At 40.6% G+C, this 21,544-nt stretch overlaps 1 protein-coding gene across 1 annotated transcript in view; it reads right to left on the reverse strand.

Annotated features, from left to right (window-relative positions):
* Positions 1–20,562, reverse strand: part of LOC115205137 (gamma-aminobutyric acid receptor subunit alpha-2) — a 60,426-nt gene extending 39,864 nt beyond the window's left edge. The window contains exons 1-6 of the mRNA XM_029770821.1: positions 20,266–20,562; positions 19,674–19,763; positions 16,725–16,840; positions 5,717–5,784; positions 2,491–2,711; positions 1,521–1,603 (exon numbers count right to left, since the gene is read on the reverse strand). Coding sequence (XP_029626681.1) covers positions 1,521–1,603; positions 2,491–2,711; positions 5,717–5,784; positions 16,725–16,840; positions 19,674–19,744 — 559 coding nt within the window. The 5' untranslated portion in view covers positions 19,745–19,763; positions 20,266–20,562. The remainder of the gene's footprint in view (positions 1–1,520; positions 1,604–2,490; positions 2,712–5,716; positions 5,785–16,724; positions 16,841–19,673; positions 19,764–20,265) is intronic.
* Positions 20,563–21,544: the final 982 nt, after the last annotated feature.

Here is a 21,544-nt window from a genome sequence, read left to right on the forward strand (position 1 = left end):
AAAGACAGGGCTACGTTCAAGAACGCAAAGAAAAAGAACACAAGGTTGACTAAGAAAAGAAAAGCTGAACCTTACAATAGGGAAGATAATCAAGGAGGTGATGGAGTCCAGGTGAGTGTCATGAGGCGCTGGGGCGCTTGACGATGGTGACAGGTGTGCGGGATAATCAGCAGCCTGATGACCTAGAGGCTGGAGAGGGAGTATACATGACAGGTAAGCTACTCCAGTCTATATTTGGCCATGTGTTTTAAGTTATTGTCCTGCTGAAAGGTGAATTTGTCTCCTAGTGTCTATTGGAAAGTAGACTGAACCAGGTTTTCCTTTAGGATTTTGCCTGTGCTTAGCTCTATTCCATTTGTTTTTATCCTAAAAAACAAATTAGTCTTTGCCGATGACAAGCATATCCTTAACATGATGCAGCCACAAAAATATGGAGTGGGACATAAAGTTATTTTCTTTATCACATTTTTTTGCAGTTTTACTTTAGTGTCTGATTGCAAACATTTTGAATATTTTTGTATTCTGTACAGGCTTCCTTCTTTTCACTTGGTCATTGAGATTAGTATTGTGAAGTAACTACAATGTTGTTGACCCATCCTCGGCTTTCTCCTATCACGGCCATTAAACTCTGTTTTAACTGTTTTAATGTCACCATTGGCGGTGAAATCCTTGAGCGATTTCATTTCTCTCCAGCAACTGAGTTAGGAAGGACGCCTGTATCTTTGTAGTGACTAGGTGTATTGATACACCATCTAAAGTGTAATGAATAACTTCACCATGCTCGAAGGAACATTCAATGTTTTCTTTTTTTCTACCATCTACCAATAGGTGACCTTTATTAGTCATTGCAATTGTTTGAAATTCACTGCTCGACTGAGGGACCTTACAATTATTTGTATGTGTGGAGTACAGAGATGAGGTAGCCATTCAAACACTATTTTTGAACACAGAATGAGTACAACTTATTATTTAACTTAAGCAATTGTTTACTCCTGAACTTATTTAGGTGTTCCATAACAAAGGGGTTGAATACTTATTGACTCAAGATATTTCAGCTTTACATTTTTTATTAATTTGTAAACATTTCTAAAAACACAATTCCACTTTGACATTATTGAGGTATTGTGTGTAGGCCAGTGACACAAAATCTAAATTGAATCCATTTTAAATTTAGGCTGTTACACAACAAAGTGTGGAAAAGTTAAGGGGTGTGAATAAATTCGGAAGGATGCTTTTGGATTTCTAGTTTTAGTTTTACTGGTGTTTCTTAATTTTCTGTAGGACTCCCAATCAATTGGATCTTTAGTTCTATGGTACTCAGCACAGGCTTTATCCCTTTCTCTCAACAGATCTATTAAATCAGACCCGGCAACATATGACACATGACCTATTGAGCAACTCCAACTAGACATTTGATTCCCGCATGCATTTCAAATCACACTTCCTTTTCATGAGAGTCATACCCTGCCGCCCTCAGTGACCCTGTGTGTCTCTGCACTTGTCCATCATGCATTACTCACAGCTGCCAAACTTCAGGGGACATGAGTGGAAGTCCATGGGGAAATCTTCCAGATGCATAGGACACTCCGCGTGAACCGTCAACCTAGATACAACACACGCGGGGCACAATGCGTCACTGTAACATCCAAAAACACACGCACCCTCGTGCCGACCAAACTGTGCAGGCATACACCCTTTTCACTTTGTTATTTTCTGCACTGTTCCATCAAATATGGTTGATGTGAACCAGTATGCAATAGTTACGGCTATTACATCCTGTAGCTATATGTTGTGTTTGGTAGTGTCAGAATGAACAACCAATGGAGTTGTACCAAACAAGCATGAGAGCCTTTTTTTAATCTAAACTAAGGTGCAATCAGTAATAAACCAGAGTTGATGGAAACCAAAGCTATAGAGATAGAGAATTCTTATAGGGCACACATACTATGAGCATCCCCCAGATTTATAGTGGGCTATTTCTGAAATATATTGCACTGTGTGCAGTGGAGATGCTCTCTATCTATATCAATTCCAGCCTAAAGGACCTGACAATGCTCTTTTCCTAAGTGATTCCATTCAAATGGCCTCTGACTGGGCAATGCTTTCATCTGTATTCTACAGGGACTCACTTGTCAAAATAATGTCCCCCGTCATTGGCACTGAGTGAGTCAAATATCGCAATAAATAACATAATTATTGATTTAGGGGGGTTACTGCGGCAAAGGGAGGCCTACACTGAGACTGGTTCGATGAGGAGAAACAAGGGGATATGTGCTACATGCAATGTGTGTCATGCATTCAAATGAAATTTGTTTGGGTTGAGGGTGACATTGGGGGAGACTGGGTACGGTGGTCATACTTTTGACTGTGTGTTTCGGTTCCACATAAATTGAAAGAACAAGCTAAACCTGCTACAGTAATAATATTTCATTCAACTTCATTAATAATTTCTAACACTAATTCAAATAGTTTGGTTTGAGCTGTACTTGCCTCATGGTGTAAAGTAAGGTGCCGTCGTCTTGAATCCTCAGTAGTTTATTGGGCATGGTCATGTTGTGAGCCACCGACTTCTTCCCGTTATGGAAGAACGTGTCCGGAGTCCATATTTTACTGGCCATCAAGTTGTTCAGCCGCAGTATGTCCATGGGCCCGTCGAATTTCAACCTCTCGTCTTTCCAGCTTTGCCGGAAGAACACGTCTATCGTGTATTCCTGTGGGCAGAAGTAACGTTGTTGTCAACAATTGGCAATCATCCACAGGTGACGATTACAGACAATAAAACCCTGAACCGTAAGTTCACTTAAAAAAAGATATATATAAAAATGTTTTATTGCAAATTATTTCTGCACTGTGAATATGAACCCTGCACCTTCACCTAAAAATGGCACAATATCTTCTGTTGTACCACCTGCCTTTCTGAACCTTCCTTAGCTGTCAGTCCCTACTATATTACAATTGCCCTGAAAGTTTGCCTAGTCGTTTAAGTGTTGGGCAAGTAACCTTAATATCACTGGTTCAAATCCCCGAGCCGACGAGGTGAAAAATCTGTCGATGTGCCCTTGAGCAAGGCGTCTGTTAAATTATTCAAATGTAAACGGATAAATCACAAGCAGCACCTAGTGAGAGGCTGTGAAAACAGCCTGTAATGAAGCTTAGGTGGATGGCACCCTTTCTCTCTGTCTTATCCCCTCCAGACAATGCAGCCCCTATAACATCCATTACTGACTCACTGCTCCTCCTGCATACACTTGGGCCTGCCATTAATCCACACCGAATGGGAGTTTTATGTTTTTTCTTTAGAGCGGAGCAGCCTATACAAGGTGAGGTCCCTGATGTTAGTGTGCCATGTACCTATCCTGCTTATCCAACCCCACTACTTGATCTAGCAGCCCTGGAGAAGTGGCGACATGAGATACAGTGCTGATGTAGAACAATCTCTCTCTCTCCTCCTGCTTCTCCCTTCATTCTCCAAAGGATGCCTGGCTTGTTACAGCCTCCAGGGCAAAGGGTATTGAAAGAGGTGTGCATGTGTGCTTACTAGCTGTGTTCAAAATCATATGAGCTGGAATGAAAAACATGCCTTAGGTGTGAGCACATCACAGCTTATGAGACCGCATGGGCAATGAAAACAGTCAATTCATCATTTTACCTTCAGCCACTAGCGATTTGATGGCAACAACAGATAACAATATTCTGTGCTTTATCAAAGTAGATTTGCACCTCATGTAGTCCACTGGACTCAGTAAGGAAATCACAAAGATTGCTATGTGGCGTTATCAATCATGTCTACAAGCTACCATCAACCATGCACACATTAATAAACGATAATACTGATTGTCTCCCTAGGTGTTTAAGGCATGGCTTTGCATCAAGACGATCGTACACATCTTAAGTTAACGCTCCTTACCACGACATGGGACACACTCGCCTAGTGAATACTTAATGTAACTTAAGCCTAATGTATATGTTGCTTTTAGGGGTGATAGGTTTTGAATTCTGCATTGCTCTTCAAATATCATAAATGTTTCATAGATAACAGTTGATTCGTAGTTGTTGGAGCCAATTTGGGTGCATCTTATATTACGGTAATATTCAGGCAATTACACTCCCGGCCACACAGACAACATATACAGAACAAACACACAGGCCAAAACGGCTCCTACAATGATGTTCATTTAAAGAATGGCTCATGTGGGATATTGCCATTTTTAAAATGGGACTGTGAGTGTGGAATGAAAAATCGGTGTGTGTATTTTCTTGAATACAAGCCCAAGATAAATGAAGAAGTGACTTGAATAACGAGTCTATTTTTTTATTTTTTTATAATTCATAAGACAAAACTGTCGAAGGAATAGGCACGGCTCCGAGTGGAAAAAGAGAACACATCTCTCTCTATAGTAAGACTGCTAAAGGTGTTGCCGTGAAGAGAAAACGATGTATAGGGATGAGCTCCAGGGAAGAAGAAAGGACAATTCTGCCTTTGAAAAGAAACTAAGAAAACAACATCAAAAGAAGAGAATGAAAGGTGTCCAGACAGTGAAATAGCACTCAGGATGAAGAAGGGTAGAACAATGTAGCAAAGGTAGCAACACAATGGGAATAAATCACATGTGCGCCTTATCGCTCCTTTTCTCTCTCCCTCATTCTTCCAGAACCTGACTTAAACATGTCCCTTGAACAGTGAAATTGAATAGGGGATGCAAGCTGGAGCATTGGCTACAGAGATCTTAAGTCTGCTGTGGAGGAAAGCGAAGGGGAAAGATTTTGAGGTTTTGAAAGGTAACAAGGTGTGATGCCTAGCCAGAGAAGAGAAAGAGAGGAGCGGATGGATTGTCCGGGGGAAGAGAGAGGGAGAGAGGGGTCTCTTGGCTATGTTTGAAGCCAGGGCCCTTTGAAGACGATCAGGGGAGCCCTAATCTTAAGGCGTCAGTGTTAGGGGGGGCTTTGGTGCTCCACTAGAGCCAGGCAAAGCTGCTTGGAACAAACACCAGTGTCCTATTCATTTGGCACCAAACTGAAGAAAACGGACGGAAACAGAAAGGGGCAAATGGAATCCGTCCAATGAGAAATGCTTGTTTTCATTTTCAGTTGCAAAATGTTTTGATATGGTGTGCCCTAATGAATACGACCAGGACTAAGAGGTCCACATAAGCGACAGAAAGGAAAATGGCGCAGAATGGTGTCATGGTTTTGCAACAAAACAGTAAACAAAATACCTGAAATGGCAAAATCAGAATTGGGTTTTTCTACGTTCTTGTGTAGTAATTAAGAGCTCTGTTGTGTGGTACCATGGCTTCGGTGGTGTTCTACAATAAAGAAAAGTAAGTGTTTACCTCAAACCATTCTTACAACAGTATAATATTATAGTAAAACACCACAGAAACAATTTATAAGAACCAATTTGGTCCATTCCTGTCATATTGTTTATCATAATGGTGTTGTCATGGTAATAAATTGCAGTGATTTCTGCATAGTGGTACATTTAATGTGGTTAGGTTAAACTAATTTCCCTACATGCTTGCTTCACACTATAGGGTAGACCAAAACTGTACTGTGCTGGCCTGCATACTTTTCCATTCACATTGCCCATTCCAGCACAGTTACAGCAACTATGGTGAATGCATAACCAGCCCAGCCTAGTACAGCTTGGCTTGGTTCAGCCTAGTTTGGCTCAGTGTGGTAACAGGGTACTTGTAAGATTAGAATGTGGTCTCACCATGTCTGTATCTGAAACTGGGCCAAAGCTGGTGACGTAGACATTGGTATTCACCTCTGTTACACGATCTGAAAAACATAATAACAAGGAGGATTAAAATAGAACAAACGAAGGCGGATCACGAGACCATTTCTTCCTCGCTGAACATGAATAAACAGATGTATTACTAGACACTTCAGTATGAATTACTGAAGCTCATATTTTGAGTGGCACTTCCCTGCGTTGCAGTAAAACAACACTTCAATTTTTACTCCTAACGACACCATCCTATCAGGCCTACCTCTGTTCAGAGCTAGAGAAAACAGCACACACATTTTTGGTTTCTCTCCTGGGCACCTCTTTCATTAAGTTAATCTCTTATACGCTTGGGTAATTTCTTAAAAAAGCTTTCAGGCTTTTCAAGTATCCTCTGCTGCACACACACAGCAACTCACACACAGTAACTCACACAGACACTAACTCATGTGTATTCTAAAGAGGTTCTCATTAGCCTAAAATAAAGTGCTCTCATGCAGGGCGACTCGGCGAGCGAGAGCAGGCCCAGTACGCTCACCGCGCTCTGTTCACTGCGTTTGCTGACAAATGACACAGAGACGTGTAATGGATATGCTTATTATTTATGAACTAGTACATATCGAGAGGAACAGACGGCTCGTTGGGTAATGTGTGCAATACATTTAGCAATACATACACTGGATTGCACTATAAAATAGGTGTTTAAAAGGTCCAATTCAGCCATTTTGATCTCAATATCAAATTATTTCTGGGTAACAATTAAGTACCTTACTATGATAGTTTTCAATTAAAATGGCCAAAAAGAAAGAAAAACTGCTTAGCAAAGAGCAATTTCGCCAGGAATAGTTTAGCTAGGACTGTCTAAGCGGGGAGGGGAAAATGTGAAATGAGCTGTTATTGGCAGAGAGGTTGGAAACTCTCTTCTTTTTGGTCAATCAACACATTTACAGCATGGTGATGTCACCATGGAAGGCCAAAACTCCATTCCACAAATTGTTTGGTCAATAGGCTGTTGGTCAACCGAGATTTCTTTAGTCGAGCAGTAGCAAAAAAATATATAATAATCATGGTGTACAAGACAGCTGTCTGATTCGCACCTGTCTGAGAGGACTGATTGGTGTTGAGAAAAATGCAGCTGAGGCAGCAGCGGAGTTAGGAGACGAAAACAGCACTTGCTTCAATTGTCTAAAAAGTGAGAAGAGAGAGAAACTCCAACTTCACTAGGTCTATAATCAATAGCCTAACTGTTAAATGTGCCTGGCTTTATAAATCATCCATGTACTGTACACAGTTGAAGTCGGAAGTTTACATACACCTTAGCCAAATACATATAAACTCAGTTTTTCACAATTCCTGACATTTAATCTGAGTAAAAATTCCCTGTTTTAGGTCAGTTAGGATCACCACTTTATTTAAGATTTTGAAATGTCAGAATAATAGTAGAGAGAATGATTGATTTATTTCAGCTTTTATTTCTTTCATCACATTCCCAGTGGGTCAGAAGTTTACATACACTCAATTAGTATTTGGTAGCATTGCCTTTAAATTGTTTAACTTGGGTCAAATGTTTCAGGTAGCCTTCCACAAGCTTCCCACAATAAGTTGGGTGAATTTTGGCCCATTCCTCCTGACAGAGCTGGTGTAACTGAATCAGGTTTGTAGGCCTCCTTGCTCGCACACACTTTTTCAGTTCTGCCCACACGTTTTCTATAGGATTGAGGTCAGGGCTTTGTGATGGCCACTCCAATACCTTGACTTTGTTGTCCTTCAGCCATTTTGCCACAACTTTGGAAGTATGCTTGGGGTCATTGTCCATTTGGAAGACCCATTTGCGACCAAGCTTTAACTTCCTGACTGATGTCTTGAGATGTTGCTTCAATATATCCACATAATTTTCCTACCTCATGATGCCATCTATTTTGTGAAGTGCACCAGTCCCTCCTGCAGCAAAGCACCCCCACAACATGATGCTACCACCCCCGTGCTTCATGGTTGGGATGGTGTTCTTCGGCTTGCAAGCCTCCCACTTTTTCCTCCAAATATATCAATGGTCATTATGGCCAAACAGTTCTATTTTTGTTTCATCAGACCAGAGGACATTTCTGCAAAAAGTACGATCGTTGTCCCCATGTGCAGTTGCAAACCGTAGTCTGGATTTTTTATGGCGGTTTTGGAACAGTGGCTTCTTCCTTGCGGAGCGGCCTTTCAGGTTATGTCGATATAGGACTCATTTTACTGTGGATATAGATACTTTTGCAGCTGTTTCCTCCAACATCTTCACAAGGTCCTTTGCTGTTGTTCTGGGATTAATTTGCACTTTTCACACCAAAGTACGTTCACCTCTAGGAGACAGAACACATCTCCTTCCTGAGCAGTATGACGGCTGCATGGTCCCATGGTGTTTATACTTGTGTACTATTGTTTGTACAGATGAACGTGGTACCTTCAGGCATTTGGAAATTGCTCCCAGGGATGAACCAGACTTGTGGAGGTCTACAATTTGTTTTCTGAGGTCTTGGCTGATTTCTTTAGATTTTCCCATGATGTCAAGCAAAGAGGCACTGAGTTTGAAGGTAGGCCTTGAAATACATCCAAAGGAACACCTCCAATTGACTCAAATGATGTCAAGTAGCCTATCAGAAGCTTCTAAAGCCATGACATCATTTTCTGGAATTTTCCAAGCTGTTTAAAGGCACAGTCAACTTAGTGTCAACTTAATGTAAACTTCTGACCCACTGGAATTGTGATACAGTGAATTACAAGTGAAATAATCTGTCGGTATACAATTGGTGGAAAAATGACTTATATCATGCACAAAGTAGATGTCCTAACCGACTTGCCAAAACTATAGTTTCTTAACAAGAAATTTGTGTAGTGGTTGAAAAACAAGTTTTAATGAATCCAACCTAAGTGTATGTAAACTTCCGACTTCAACTGTATCTCCAGAAATAAGACAGATCCTGCTTCTGTTTCCTTTTGAGTGTTTGTTTTAATAGCCTACTGATTCTGTGAGCACCAAGCCTCATGCAACCACATGTTGGATAAACAACTTCACAAATTCGTCTGTTTCTAATCTAATCTTTGCTATGCTGTAATAACAGCTTTACATTTTTTTGTGTTAGACCAGCCTCTCTGGTATTATTTATTTTAATTTATTGTTGTTTACACTATTCCAAATTGTCAATTTTTTTATATATTTTTTTAATAATAATAATCCTCCCTTTTCCTTGATCTCCTTATTATTATTATAATGATCATCATTATAACAATAAGTAATGTCGTTATCATTAGTATGCTCTGTATGGTATCCTTGTATAACCACCATTGCGCTGTAGGCCTAAGAGCGCATCCTGTTTAGTCTTAATACCGTAACTTACTATATTTCAATACTTACAGTATATAGGCTACTGTATCAATCAATCATTTATTAGTTCATGTCATCACACAGTATACGAGTCATTCATTATTTTAAATGCAATCAAGCGTTTTTGTTTTAAAATAAAATAACAAAGCGACCATTGAATAATTAGCGTAAACAATAAATAGGCCTAAACCATTCCATTTCGGAAATTGCATTCACAAATGAATGCAACTTTATTTGTTTTTTGCTGTAATAAAGGCTTTACAAAAATACGTTACAACAGACACTCTGGTACGCTTATAATATATTTATTGTTATTTACATTGTTTCAAACAGTTATATTGTAATCTAAGAGCAACTGTTTGGCACACATAATATGCACACAGCACTTGCTTCTTACCTTCTTTTTGTTGATCTCCAGCATTTTCCACAACTAATCAAATTTATTCCACACATCTGACTTCCCCTTTACCTCCTGAGCAACCAGTAAGCATTCCCCCGTTTCAAGTTTATTTGTCACGTCCTCTGCATCCATTTTGCTGTCACGTGTAAGTGTTCAGAGTTTGTTATTACCAATTTATTGATGCGATTACGGGAATGTTTTTTAGAGAAAAAAATGGTGGATTTCGGGAACATAACTTTTCAGTCAGAAATGGCTGTAATTATGTTGCAGCTTCAGCACCACGGAATGCGTGATACACCCTGTTGATGTTCTGTGGTGTTCTCTGAAGCAGGGATGAGAGAGAGACCGAGTGCTAGTCACACAGTCACTCGCTGTCTTTTTTTTAACACAGCGCAGCAAGTCTGAGCCAGGCTCGGCACAATCAAATCAATTGCGGTCATCAGTCCAGGCTCTGGCTGGGCCACTCAAGGACATTCAGAGATTTGTCCCGAAGCCACTACTGCGTTGTCTTGGCTGTGTACTTAGGGTCGTTGTCCTGTTGGAAGGTGAACCTTCACCCCAGTCTGAGGTCATGAGAGCTCTGGAGCAGGTTTTCTTCAAGGAGCTCTCTGTACTTTGCTCCGTTCATCTTTGTCTCGATCCTGACTAGTCTTCCAGTCCCTGCCGATGATAAACATCCCCACAGCATGATTTTGCCACCACCATGCTTCACCATAGGTATTTGTTTTTTTACTTAACCTTTATTTAACAAGGCAAGTCTTAAGAACAACTTCGTATTTTACAATGACGGCCTGCCCACCCCTAACCCGGATGACACTGGGGCAATTGTGCGCCGCCCTATGGGACCCCCGAAGCACGGCCGGTTGTGATACAGCCCGGGATCTAACCAGGGTCTGTAGTGATGCTTCTAGCACACAGAGATGCAATGCCTTAGAACGCTACGCCACTCGGGTGCCAGGTTTCCTCCAGATGTGACGCTTGGCATTCAGGCCAAAGAGTTCAATATTGGTTTCATCAGACCAGAGAATCTTGTTTCTAATGGTCTGAGAGTCTTTAGGTGCCTTTTGGTAAACTCCAAGCGGGCTGTCATGTGCCTTTTAATGAGGAGTGGCTTCCGTCTGGCCACTCTACCACAAAGGCCTGATTGGTGGAGTTCTGCAGAGATGGTTTTCCTGGAAGGTTCTCCCATCTCCACAGAGGAACTCTAGAGCTCTATCAGAGTGACCATGGGTTCTTGGTCACCTCCCTGACCAAGGCCCTTCTCCCCCGATTGCTCAGTTTGGCTGGCCGGCCAGCTCTAGGAAGTGTCTTGGTGGTTCCAAACTTCTTCCATTTAAGAATGATGGAGGCCACTGTGTTCTTGGGGACCTTAAATGCTGCAGAAATGTTTTGGTACCCTTCCCCAGAACAGTGCCTCTACACAATCCTGTCTCGGAGCTCTACGGACAATTAATTCGACCTCATGGCTTGGTTTTTGCTCTGACATGCACTGTCAACTGTGGAACCTTATATGGACAGGTGTGCCTTTCCAAATCATGTCCAATCAATTGAATTTACCACAGGTGGACTCCAATCAAGTTGTAGAAACACAAAGGATGATCAATGAAAAAAGGAGCTCAATATCGAGTCTCATAGCAAAGGGTCTGAATACTTATGTAAATAAGGTATATCTGTTTTACATTTTTTATAAATTTGCAAAAATTCAAAAAAATGTGTTCACTTTGTCATTATGGGGTATTGTGTTTAAATTGCTGAGGAGTTTTTTTTTTATGTAATCAAGTTTAGAATACGCCTGAAACGTAATAAAATGTGGAAAAAGTCAAAGGGTCTGAATACTTTCTGAATGCATATGTGTGGATGAAAACACCTTGTTGTGTGCAGACTCACACTAGATGAATAAATACACTAGATATGTAGAAATTTGAAATATGACTCCACTGACAGTGACCCTGATGTAGCCCATTCTAATGCACTGTTTTAATGCGAGACCTTTACAATACAATAATACCATGTTTTAACCTGTGGATAGAGATCCTATAATACACTGCTCTATGATTCTGTGGTCAAGCCTACAGTCAATAACACCATAGAACTAAATCATCCAAAAAAATATCAGCAGCCTGTTCATAGTCAATGGAAAAGTAAACCAAATCATGAGAAAAAAAAAATTACTGTTACGTACAAATAATGTATACTTCATACAAAGGAGCGGAGGCCCTTGAGGACAAATCACTTATTTATTATTTAGAAAAGAATCCAGAAAAAAATGTACTGAGTTACGTACAAAATGATGCATACTTAGTACAAAGAAGTGGCTCTTGGGGATAAATCACTTCTTTTATTATTTAGAAAAGAAACCAGAGTGCATTTGAAGCCTGAGGATGTCAGGCCACTTTTATTTATAGCATCAAGTAATGTAGGTTCACTTCTTCAGCTCAGACGGACCAAAGCGAGTGGTCTAGTCGAGTTCCCTTAGCTTGTCATTTATATGCGTTTAGACTTCCGACCGAGCTATCAAATGTCTAACTAAACAAGCAAACTGAATATATGAGTGCACTATTTATAGTTCAATACAAAAACCGTATATATAAAGTGAGATATTGTTCCTTCAATTAACGTGGAACAGGGCTATGTGAGACAGAGCGGTCAAGAAATACAGCACAGATAAAGGGGGTGACAATCACACCTGGTCTCCTCTTTTTTATATGAAGCACAACAACATTTACAAGAAAGCATGTATATGACCTGCCCGCAAGGCAAACTTACATATCCTCCAATACCTAATATACTGTAGCTGCTCTAAATGACATGAATAGTCTCTCAACACTGTACTGAAAAGGAAGAAAAACGCGCATTAGTTAGGAGCGTCAGGAAATCAAGAGTTTCCCTAGGTGCACATGTGTTGGGGTTGGTGCGTTTCTGACCCTCGTATAGACCAGTCAACAGCTACGCCTGGTTAAACAATCAGACTGGAAACCCAGAGGATTAAAGGTGCAGGTTTGCAGGTTATTCTGCCGCTGCTGCTTCTGCTGCTGGGTTGTGTAGTTCTCAAATAAAGACAACAACAGAACACACATGCAGTTTCTGTTTAAACGATTGGTGATGAAGTTGTTTTGGCTAGGGGGTATGGTACATTTGAAAGAGAACCTGGACACAAAGCAAAGAGAACTCTTGGGGGGGAAACTCTAGGGGGAAAATGCAATGCACTTTCTAAAAACAAAAGTGAAGACCGACACTATTAATATGCAACACAAAAATATTCTGTTATTCATCGGAAGTCAAATGCGTCTCTGGCATCTAACATTTGTCGAACAGATGGCAAAACAAATGCAGCATAGGCATCAAATAGTACTTTCTTCATAAGCCACTCAATTTTGGGTTGCAGAAGTCTGCGGATGATTCAGTACCTCTAGGCATGGAGAATAGTTTTTTTTTCCATAGAGAAAGTATGTCAGTGCTTCTATACCATACTGCCATCCAGGCATCCCTTCCCAGCCTTTCCCCAAGCCAAAAACAAAGACTATCACCCATATGGCAGATACTAGTTTTGAGCTGATGGCCCCCTGAATCTCAACTTAAATGTAAAATGGCACCAGATTCTGTGGGAGGCCCGGGCTCTGGGGCCACCTGGAAATGAGACAGGATGGATAGAGGATGGAGCAATGGAGGGAGAGGTGGGTGGATGGTGGAGGGAGGAAGAGGCATCTTCTCATGATGGAAGGAGATTCTTTCATAGCCATACAATGAAGACGCTTCGACAAATAATTGTATGAATCGTAGTGGTACGATCTCACAAAGACACTACACTTCAAGCGAGGACTATTCGGCACTATCATACCACTTCTTCTCAGTGCTTCTAAATATCACATTTGATTGTAAAAAAAAAGAAAAGATTTTCTTTCTCCGGGTCAGTTGCTACTAATCCATCCCATAATCCTCCATCATTGATTCATGGGCTGTGCTGTTTATCATCATCACACCATTATGTCAGTAATACCTTCTTTTACTGGACCTAGACGAGCCAATTAAACTAAACTCCAGGAATTTACAATGGATTTGAGCGGCACCTAGTGTGGGCGAACTGGAGCTCCGATGTCACATAATATAAACATCAGTGCCAACAGAATAGCCCATAACTACACACATTGTTCTATGTAATTGCGGGCTATTCTTGGGTGCTGAAATCAGCCGTTTTTGATAAAAAAACGTCATTTTATGAGACGTCGGGAGCTCAAGTCCGCCCACACTAGTCGCCAATCAGCTATATCGTAAATCGTGGAGTCGAGTTTAGTCGGCTAGACCTAGGCACACATTCACCTTCAGCTCGATCAATACTTTCCTCTAGAGGGCAACATAATCATTAGGCGGAGGTTTATGCTGACCAAGTGTTTATCCTTTTATGAGCTTGTTAAAGGCTAGAACACACACGCACATACTCAGACGCGTGCAGGCGCACACACACATTGACCCACACGTACGCATGCACACACACAGGGTAAAGTGTCAAGGCGGTGAAAGATCACTCCAGTGTCTAGCTAGCCACTAGCCCTATACGGAGTTCTTTGCTGGTACATGGAAATAACCTGTGGGGGTGGTGGTCAGCAATGAGATGTCTGATACTGTACATCAACCAATATCCATGATGATGCCTGAGGGCCGGTGTTCCATCACATAACGCCTACCCGTCAGAACGCGCGCCCCCCCCCCCCACAGATCTCAGATTGGCAGAGTGAGATTTTGGCACTAAACTGTGAGAATACACCTCAATCGATTTCAAAAACGGAAGGAGCAGCATGTTCAACCAATTTAGTTACTGTGGTTAGATGGATAAATAGCTATGAAACATGAACCATTTGTGATTTCATGCACAAATTATACAAAACATGGATGTAGCAGCATCACCGCAAGTATTCAGGAGCATGGTAGCAGGTTACTGGTATCTCAGTTGACATTAGCAATGTCGAAATGTGGACATTACATGTTGTCGTACCTCTAAAGAGAGAGCCGTCAAACGTCTGGTGAGTCTGAGTGTCCTAAATGCATTACTGAAACCACCTCAATCAAACAAGTATGTCATAAATGTTTGTTGAAATTCATGTACGTCAGAGTTTGTGTTTTGTGTCTTTTTATTCATCTTTTTTTATTTATGTCGGGCATTATGTCCCAGCCATTGTCATGTCTAGTTTAGTGGATCCATGTCTGTGAAATGTTAAGTTGTCTATTTTCGATTGTCTAAAGAAACTACAATCACCATTCAGATATCATTGCTAAAATTGCAGTGAAAGCTAACGAGACCAAGAGAATAATGAGGTAAACACATCCCCAGTCCAGGCCAGAGCAGACGATGACGTCTGATATTGATGATGGATGTGTGCTGAGTCGGGGTCCAATGTCAAAGTGCACAGGTCAAAGTTTACTGAGGAGGAGGACTGAAAGCAACCAAGGTTATTCCAACCGATACAACTATAAATCAAGGGTTAAGACATAATGGGCCAAAACGACGGGCAGGTGATTTGCCCTATTTGCGCAGGAGAACAGAATTGACAAACAAATAATGAGAATGCTATACTGTACAGACTGTATGTCCACCTCAGACAGACAGAAATATATATGTTAAGGACCCAAGGGCAGATTATATATCATAAATCAAAATACTCTCCTCAATTCTCATCAGCTTTTAATTGTTATTACAGCTAATGGTCAAACCAAAGTATATTCGATGATAGCACATTCTGTGTAGGTTTACTGTACAACCCATTTACAAATTTGGCTTGCTACACCAACGCAAAACTACTTGTCATTCTGTGCAATACAATTTCCTCACCATTTTAAAATGCCCCAGTGATTCCCATTTAGTTTATTGGATAATATCCTTGATCTACACCTAGTACTAAAATATAGTTTATGATTTGTTGTCACATTTACAGAATTGAGTTGATGGTTGCTGGGTGTGTAGATGAATATAGAATGTCTTAATGGGTTTGAGCATGGTGCCGACGTCAAGGGTTGAGGGTTTGATTCTGAATTCAGGAGCTTTGGATGCCTACCAATACGAGTTTGGAGGATAAGGAGCATATCTACCATCATAAAATCAACGCCCATTCATTTCTGATTGGATATATTCTCCTATTTCCAGGCATAAGGGTAATCACAGATTGATGGAGTGGACTGCGCTGATCTCTCCTTTTTTAAAGCGTGTCTTTGTGTCTACTGAAGGTTCCTAAATAGACCGTCCTGCCACACCACGGAGCGTCACTTGTTTTCCCAGGTGGACTATGTGCTAGTGCAGCAAATAGCCCACTTGATAAGGCGCCAGCCAATATCTTGATACTGTGGATTGAAAACAGCTGTAATATAACAGGGCAGTTTCCTAATAAAGTGTTAAGGGAACCTTTTTCTCTGTATGGTAGTGGTCTGTAGCTGAACTACCTTGTGTTATTGTGTACTGCAACAATTACAGTATTCACATGCTGTTGCCTCTGGGGAAAAGCTATTGAAACGTTGTCTCCTGCTGACTAGACGACACTACCTTTACTAAACAGGACTGCATCCCAAATGACACCCTATTCAATTTATTGTACACTACTTTTGACCAGGGCCTATAGGGCTCTGGTCAAAAGTAGTGCACTGTGCAGAGAATAGGATGCCATTTGGGACACAGCTTTACACTGAGGATTTGGAATAACAAGCTCACTGATGACCGATATGTTCATGTGGTTTCATGTGCAGCACCATTAAATGTCATGAGAAAATATTGCCTGAACTGCGTTTCGCTGCTCCACACAAATTTAAGCTGCACTCTACACGATTTATGGTTGCACTATCTTTCACATTACAAGACACAAGTAGAAGCATTGCTGGCAGTATTTGTTCTGCATGCTGACTGTGAGGAATATGAAATACTGTGAGGAATACTTCCACTAAGATTCACTGAACCTGACAGGAAAATGAATCAAATGAAGCCAACAAAGTTAGTCATCACAATCTGTGATGTGAATTTATACCATGTGTTTCTAAAATGTTTGTCCACAAACTGGAATCGTATTCATAAAGTGTTTCAGAGGAGGAGTGCTGATCTATGATCAGGTCACCCCTGTCCATATAATCTGTTCTTTATTATGTCAAATATAAAACTAATCCTAGATCAGCACTCATACTCTGAGACCCTTTATGAATACAGGCCTAAGCTTGTTTTGTCATGGAAAATGAAGCCAAGAGAGATTCCTTACCCCCAAGGCCGGGTCGAAGGCGATTATCATAGCCATCTAGAAGTCTGTCGAGGATCCGTGTGAAGAGAGTGATGTTGTTCTTGAAGGCATCTGTTGTAGGATCAGCAATGACTGGCCTTGGAGACAGACAAGAGTGTCAGATTGACAAGGCCTTTGCACAGTTATTCCAGAGGGAATGAAAGAGAGAAGATCAAGAAAAAAGGTAATAGAACACACACACACACATCTCCCCCTTTCTCAAGCATTCTCCCAGATGACCCATTTCAATGCTGAACATTTGTGTGCCATCTGATCTTGGAGCAAAAACACAATTTAATATACAAATGTGACCCATTTCCGGGAAGCCAGGCATATGACGGACGTCAGTACTTTACAGGAGAGGCTTCTGTAGGTACTACTTCGCCAAAAAAATGCATTTCGATTTGTATTTTATTTTAAACGACTTCTGGAACATGTGAACTTTCATGTACGTTAAAACAAACTTGTACACCATCTGTAAATATGAATAAAATTGTACAATTACGAGCCTAAAGAAAAGTCAGGAACCTTCCCGCTAGCCATGATTGGCTGAGATAATGGATGGGCTGGACATGCCCAGAGATGAGTTTGGATTGGTCTGCCATGTAGCCGACTTCTGTTTATAACATGAGTTGCTCAGTGTGTGTAGATAATCCTCGCTACCAAGGCTTTAAAAAAAATAATATATATAACGTTAACCATGGAAAGCTGCGAAAGTGTTACTACTGCTCTCAACAACATTGCTGCCCTAAATTTTGCAGGCACCATTGACAAAGATCAGTGGGAAAAAGTTCTGACTTCATGCACACGGTGTGAACCGGAGTAACTTGACATAACGTGCCAAACAAGCGCTCATACGTGTGTACAGGTAAGAGTCTAGCTACATTTTCAGACATTACAAGTTTCACATTTTTTTCTGAAAGTTGTTTTCATTGCAAGTTAAAGTATACCGTTAGCTAGCTATAGAATGTTTGCTTGCTGGCTCGCTAGCTAATGTTACGTGTATGATCAGTGTAGTAATATTTTTTTAATCTCAGATATTGATTTGCATTTCTAGTTATAGCCTAATGTTAGCTAGCTAGCTAACATTGAACCTAGTTGGTTAGCTTTAGCTACCTGCAGATTCATACTACAGCGTTTCATGCATGGTGGCTAGCTATGGCAATATGTTTGTACTGTAGCTATGGGTTGAGATTATGGCTAATTGATTAGCTACCTAGCTACATGTCTAAAAATAATACTCCACGTCGCCAGATGGTTAGTCGCCACCAAGTTAGCCACGTGTACAGGGATGATTACGGCCATCTATTGTATTTCATGAACATGTCTAGACAATAGTCACCCATCCACTTAGCTAGATGTGGCTGGTGGGGGTTATAGAGTTTCTTTCACATGACCCATCAATTTAGACAAGTGTGTCTGGGTAAGCATCATCTAACAATTATACAATATTTTTATCTGCACACGTTCTATTTTTTAAATATTTTTACTATGCAAATATGCACGTAACCATTTCACTGTACTGTTTCACCTTCTGTATCATGTGCATGTGACAAATAAACATACTTTTATTTGATATACTTTGTGTTTACCTGAGACCCTAATGTGGAAAAACAACATGACCTGCAAAGTCAGATTAGGATATAGGCCAAGGACTAGTTAAAGGGTATTTTTACAACTACTTTTTGCTACTACTTTCACCACTAGTAGTCTTGAGATCTTTGGCTGTTTAATACACTACCTTACTCACTTTGTTTAGCACATGGCCTCACTAAGTCTTAAGAGGGTCTGAACGATGCTGAATAGATGTAGACAAACAAGAGCTCTCCATTAGATGTACCAAAACATTCAAGGCACATTTTCTCAAGTGAGTTTACAAGTTTATCAGCTTTCAAAGCAGAATTAGTTTCCCATTGTTCCTCAACTGTAGTGTATGATATACCATTTTGTAGTTCGGAGTCTCTACTTTTATCCAATGTAAAAAAATAAAAATAAAAACATTTAAAATGTTGCTACTGTACATAAAACCGAATTGAGGTGGTGGGTCACACATGTCATCGGATTCATGAATCCAATAAGCAGGAGAGGCGTGTTTGAATGAAAATTCACGTGTTTGATATTGATCATTTATTGGTTAATCAATTGACTGACATTGGTTTCTTGATTTGATTTGTGTGCTAATATCAGACCACAAGCTATATTCGTGAACGCTGTTGGCACAGTGAGTCAAGCGCAACGTGCCAAACCACGAGACTTCCTAGTCCATTTGAGAATTACACTACGTGACTACGATATGCTGTCACAAAATAAAGCGCATGCCCCAATATGTGTAGATTACAAGCATGTTTATTTGTGGAGAAACTGTATAGGCTGTAGGCTACTGATACGGTACAATGGTCATACATTACAAGGTCCCACTTTACAAAGTGTCCCAACATGTAGTTCCATCGGTAAAATGGAGAACTGAGTGATCACACGGAATGTCATTCCTTGAGCATTGAATTGAAGTGCTATTTGCGTGTTCGTGACCCACGCTCTGATGATAAACATATCTTACAGAGTGTGGCTATAGCGATGAGCACTTCTCCATGGCATCATGAAAATAGTGGCTATACTCCATCGCCACCCATAGGAACCTAATCCGATAATTACCCCCCACTTCATTGATTTCAAAAAGACCCCCGTGTAGACAAAAGCCTGATGTTCACTATCCTAAATACATAGGCTATACCTATAAAGTAGGCTACTAAAGCACGTCGAATCCCAACATTGTGTTATTGTAGTCTACAAAACTAAAGGAATACGATTAGGAGAAAATATGAATTCAATTACAAACTCTAGATCTAAGTGGTACGCTATACGTTCAGTTTTACTTTGTAATGTGACAAAATAATAACTGATACATTTTTATTATTCAAGGTAACGACTTACCTCGTTTGCCAGACGACCGTCAACGAGAGGCAGATGAACAGACAGTGAAAAATGTAGTCTCTATTCCTCATAGCTGCATGTAGCCTACACCTACACAGCAGGGAAGACAATAATGAATGGAGGTCTATTTCTAGGTCTATTTGTACGGGAATTAATTCAAATAGCCAACTCAGAATGAACTCAGAGAATAAATACCCAGAAAGGCCTACAGTACTACTGGAAATACATCATTTGGACCCGCAGAGGAAAAACGTACATTACATTAATATTTACATCATGTTTTCTAGGGGGACTGCAATTAGTATTGATTGACACATAACATGCCCGTGTTGAATGATAATTCATTTCCACTGCCTAACAGAACATTTAGCGTGTAGTGGTGAACGAGTTCAAAAGCGCAGTGAACGAGTTCAACCACAGATCTGAAATCCCTTGCTTCTGTGCAGAAATGTTTGAGGGATATCCCCACTGAGATAAACTCTACATGATATCTAGGCTAGGCTACTCCTGGCTACTTATCGGCGGAGACAGACAGGAACTGTATCAAATCATTCTCATCACAAAACGACTTTTCATCAGCGAGGAGACTCACCTGGAATGCAGGGTGTAGCCTAATTGAAGCAATTATCAGCACAGAAATGGAGCCAGATGTGAAAGTTGTACCCAGTGGAGCCACTACGGTGTACTGTCAAGATGGAATAAGCGCGCACGCGTATAACAAGAGCGAGCCTTATAAATTCAAAACACCAATAATTACAGTTGTGGCTACTTATGCACTTAATGTCTTTATCCTTTCCTTGATATCACTGACGTTCCGCGTCTAACATTTTCCCATTCTGTTTCCATTTCAGTTTAGCTGCTGAAAGGGAAGAACACACGCTCCGAGCCACGACAATCTCCCTCTCTCTCTCTCTCTCTCTCGCACACACACACACACACACACACACACACACACACACACACACACACACACACACACACACACACACACACACACACTAAACTACATGGTTAAAGACGGAAATAACGGGTCCTAAAGATAGTGGTTTTGTATCCACTCAATGTTTTTAAACAGTTGTAACAATTTTGCAATGAACACATGTAATTAGTCGGCCAAAGTTGAGGAATATTTGCTTATACATTTAAAATGAACATTACCGTAATCTTCATCTAATGGCATAATACTGTGTTATCTGTAATAATACCGGCTTATTGTATACACTGCATGGCATTTTGTTCATTCTTTAGAGCTCTAAGAAAGATTACAGCACAGTTGTCGGCCAGCTGTAACCACTCCAAGAGCAAAACACATAGGAGGAGAAATACCTTATTTCTGAAAGAAAAATGGCACTCTAGTGAAGGCAAGGAGTTGCAATTTTGATCTTACTCTAATTGCATTTTCCACATAGCAGATCCATTTTTTAAAGTAGACAGGAATGTTGATACTTCCAAGAAGAAGAAGAAAAATGTACATGTTTTAGAGACCACTTCCATCTGTAGGCTTACTCTACATATTTGCTAATGGAAACGCATAAACTGCCTCATTCTGTCTATATGGGCCTAGTCTACAGTATAATACTATTTTTTTGCACATCCTAACTATCAGATACATTGATTATGTCTCCAGTTTCTTATTGAAAAACGAAATCATGTGTGGCACAGTGATGTAGGTGGCTTGTGAGGGGATGGGGTGAAATCATTTGAATGGCGAGGAAGGAATACTGTACGCATGAAGACCAACATAAACACGGTTACAGTGACAAGATGAGAGCAAGATTTAACCGTTCATAACTCCTTAGCTGAGAGACGGCCCCAAAACGTCTTGTTTTAACAGGGAAATAAATGGTTGCCTAAAATTGTAAGGAATAAAC

Source organism: Salmo trutta, chromosome 13 (genome assembly GCF_901001165.1).
Source record: "Salmo trutta chromosome 13, fSalTru1.1, whole genome shotgun sequence".
Lineage (NCBI taxonomy): Eukaryota > Metazoa > Chordata > Actinopteri > Salmoniformes > Salmonidae > Salmo > Salmo trutta.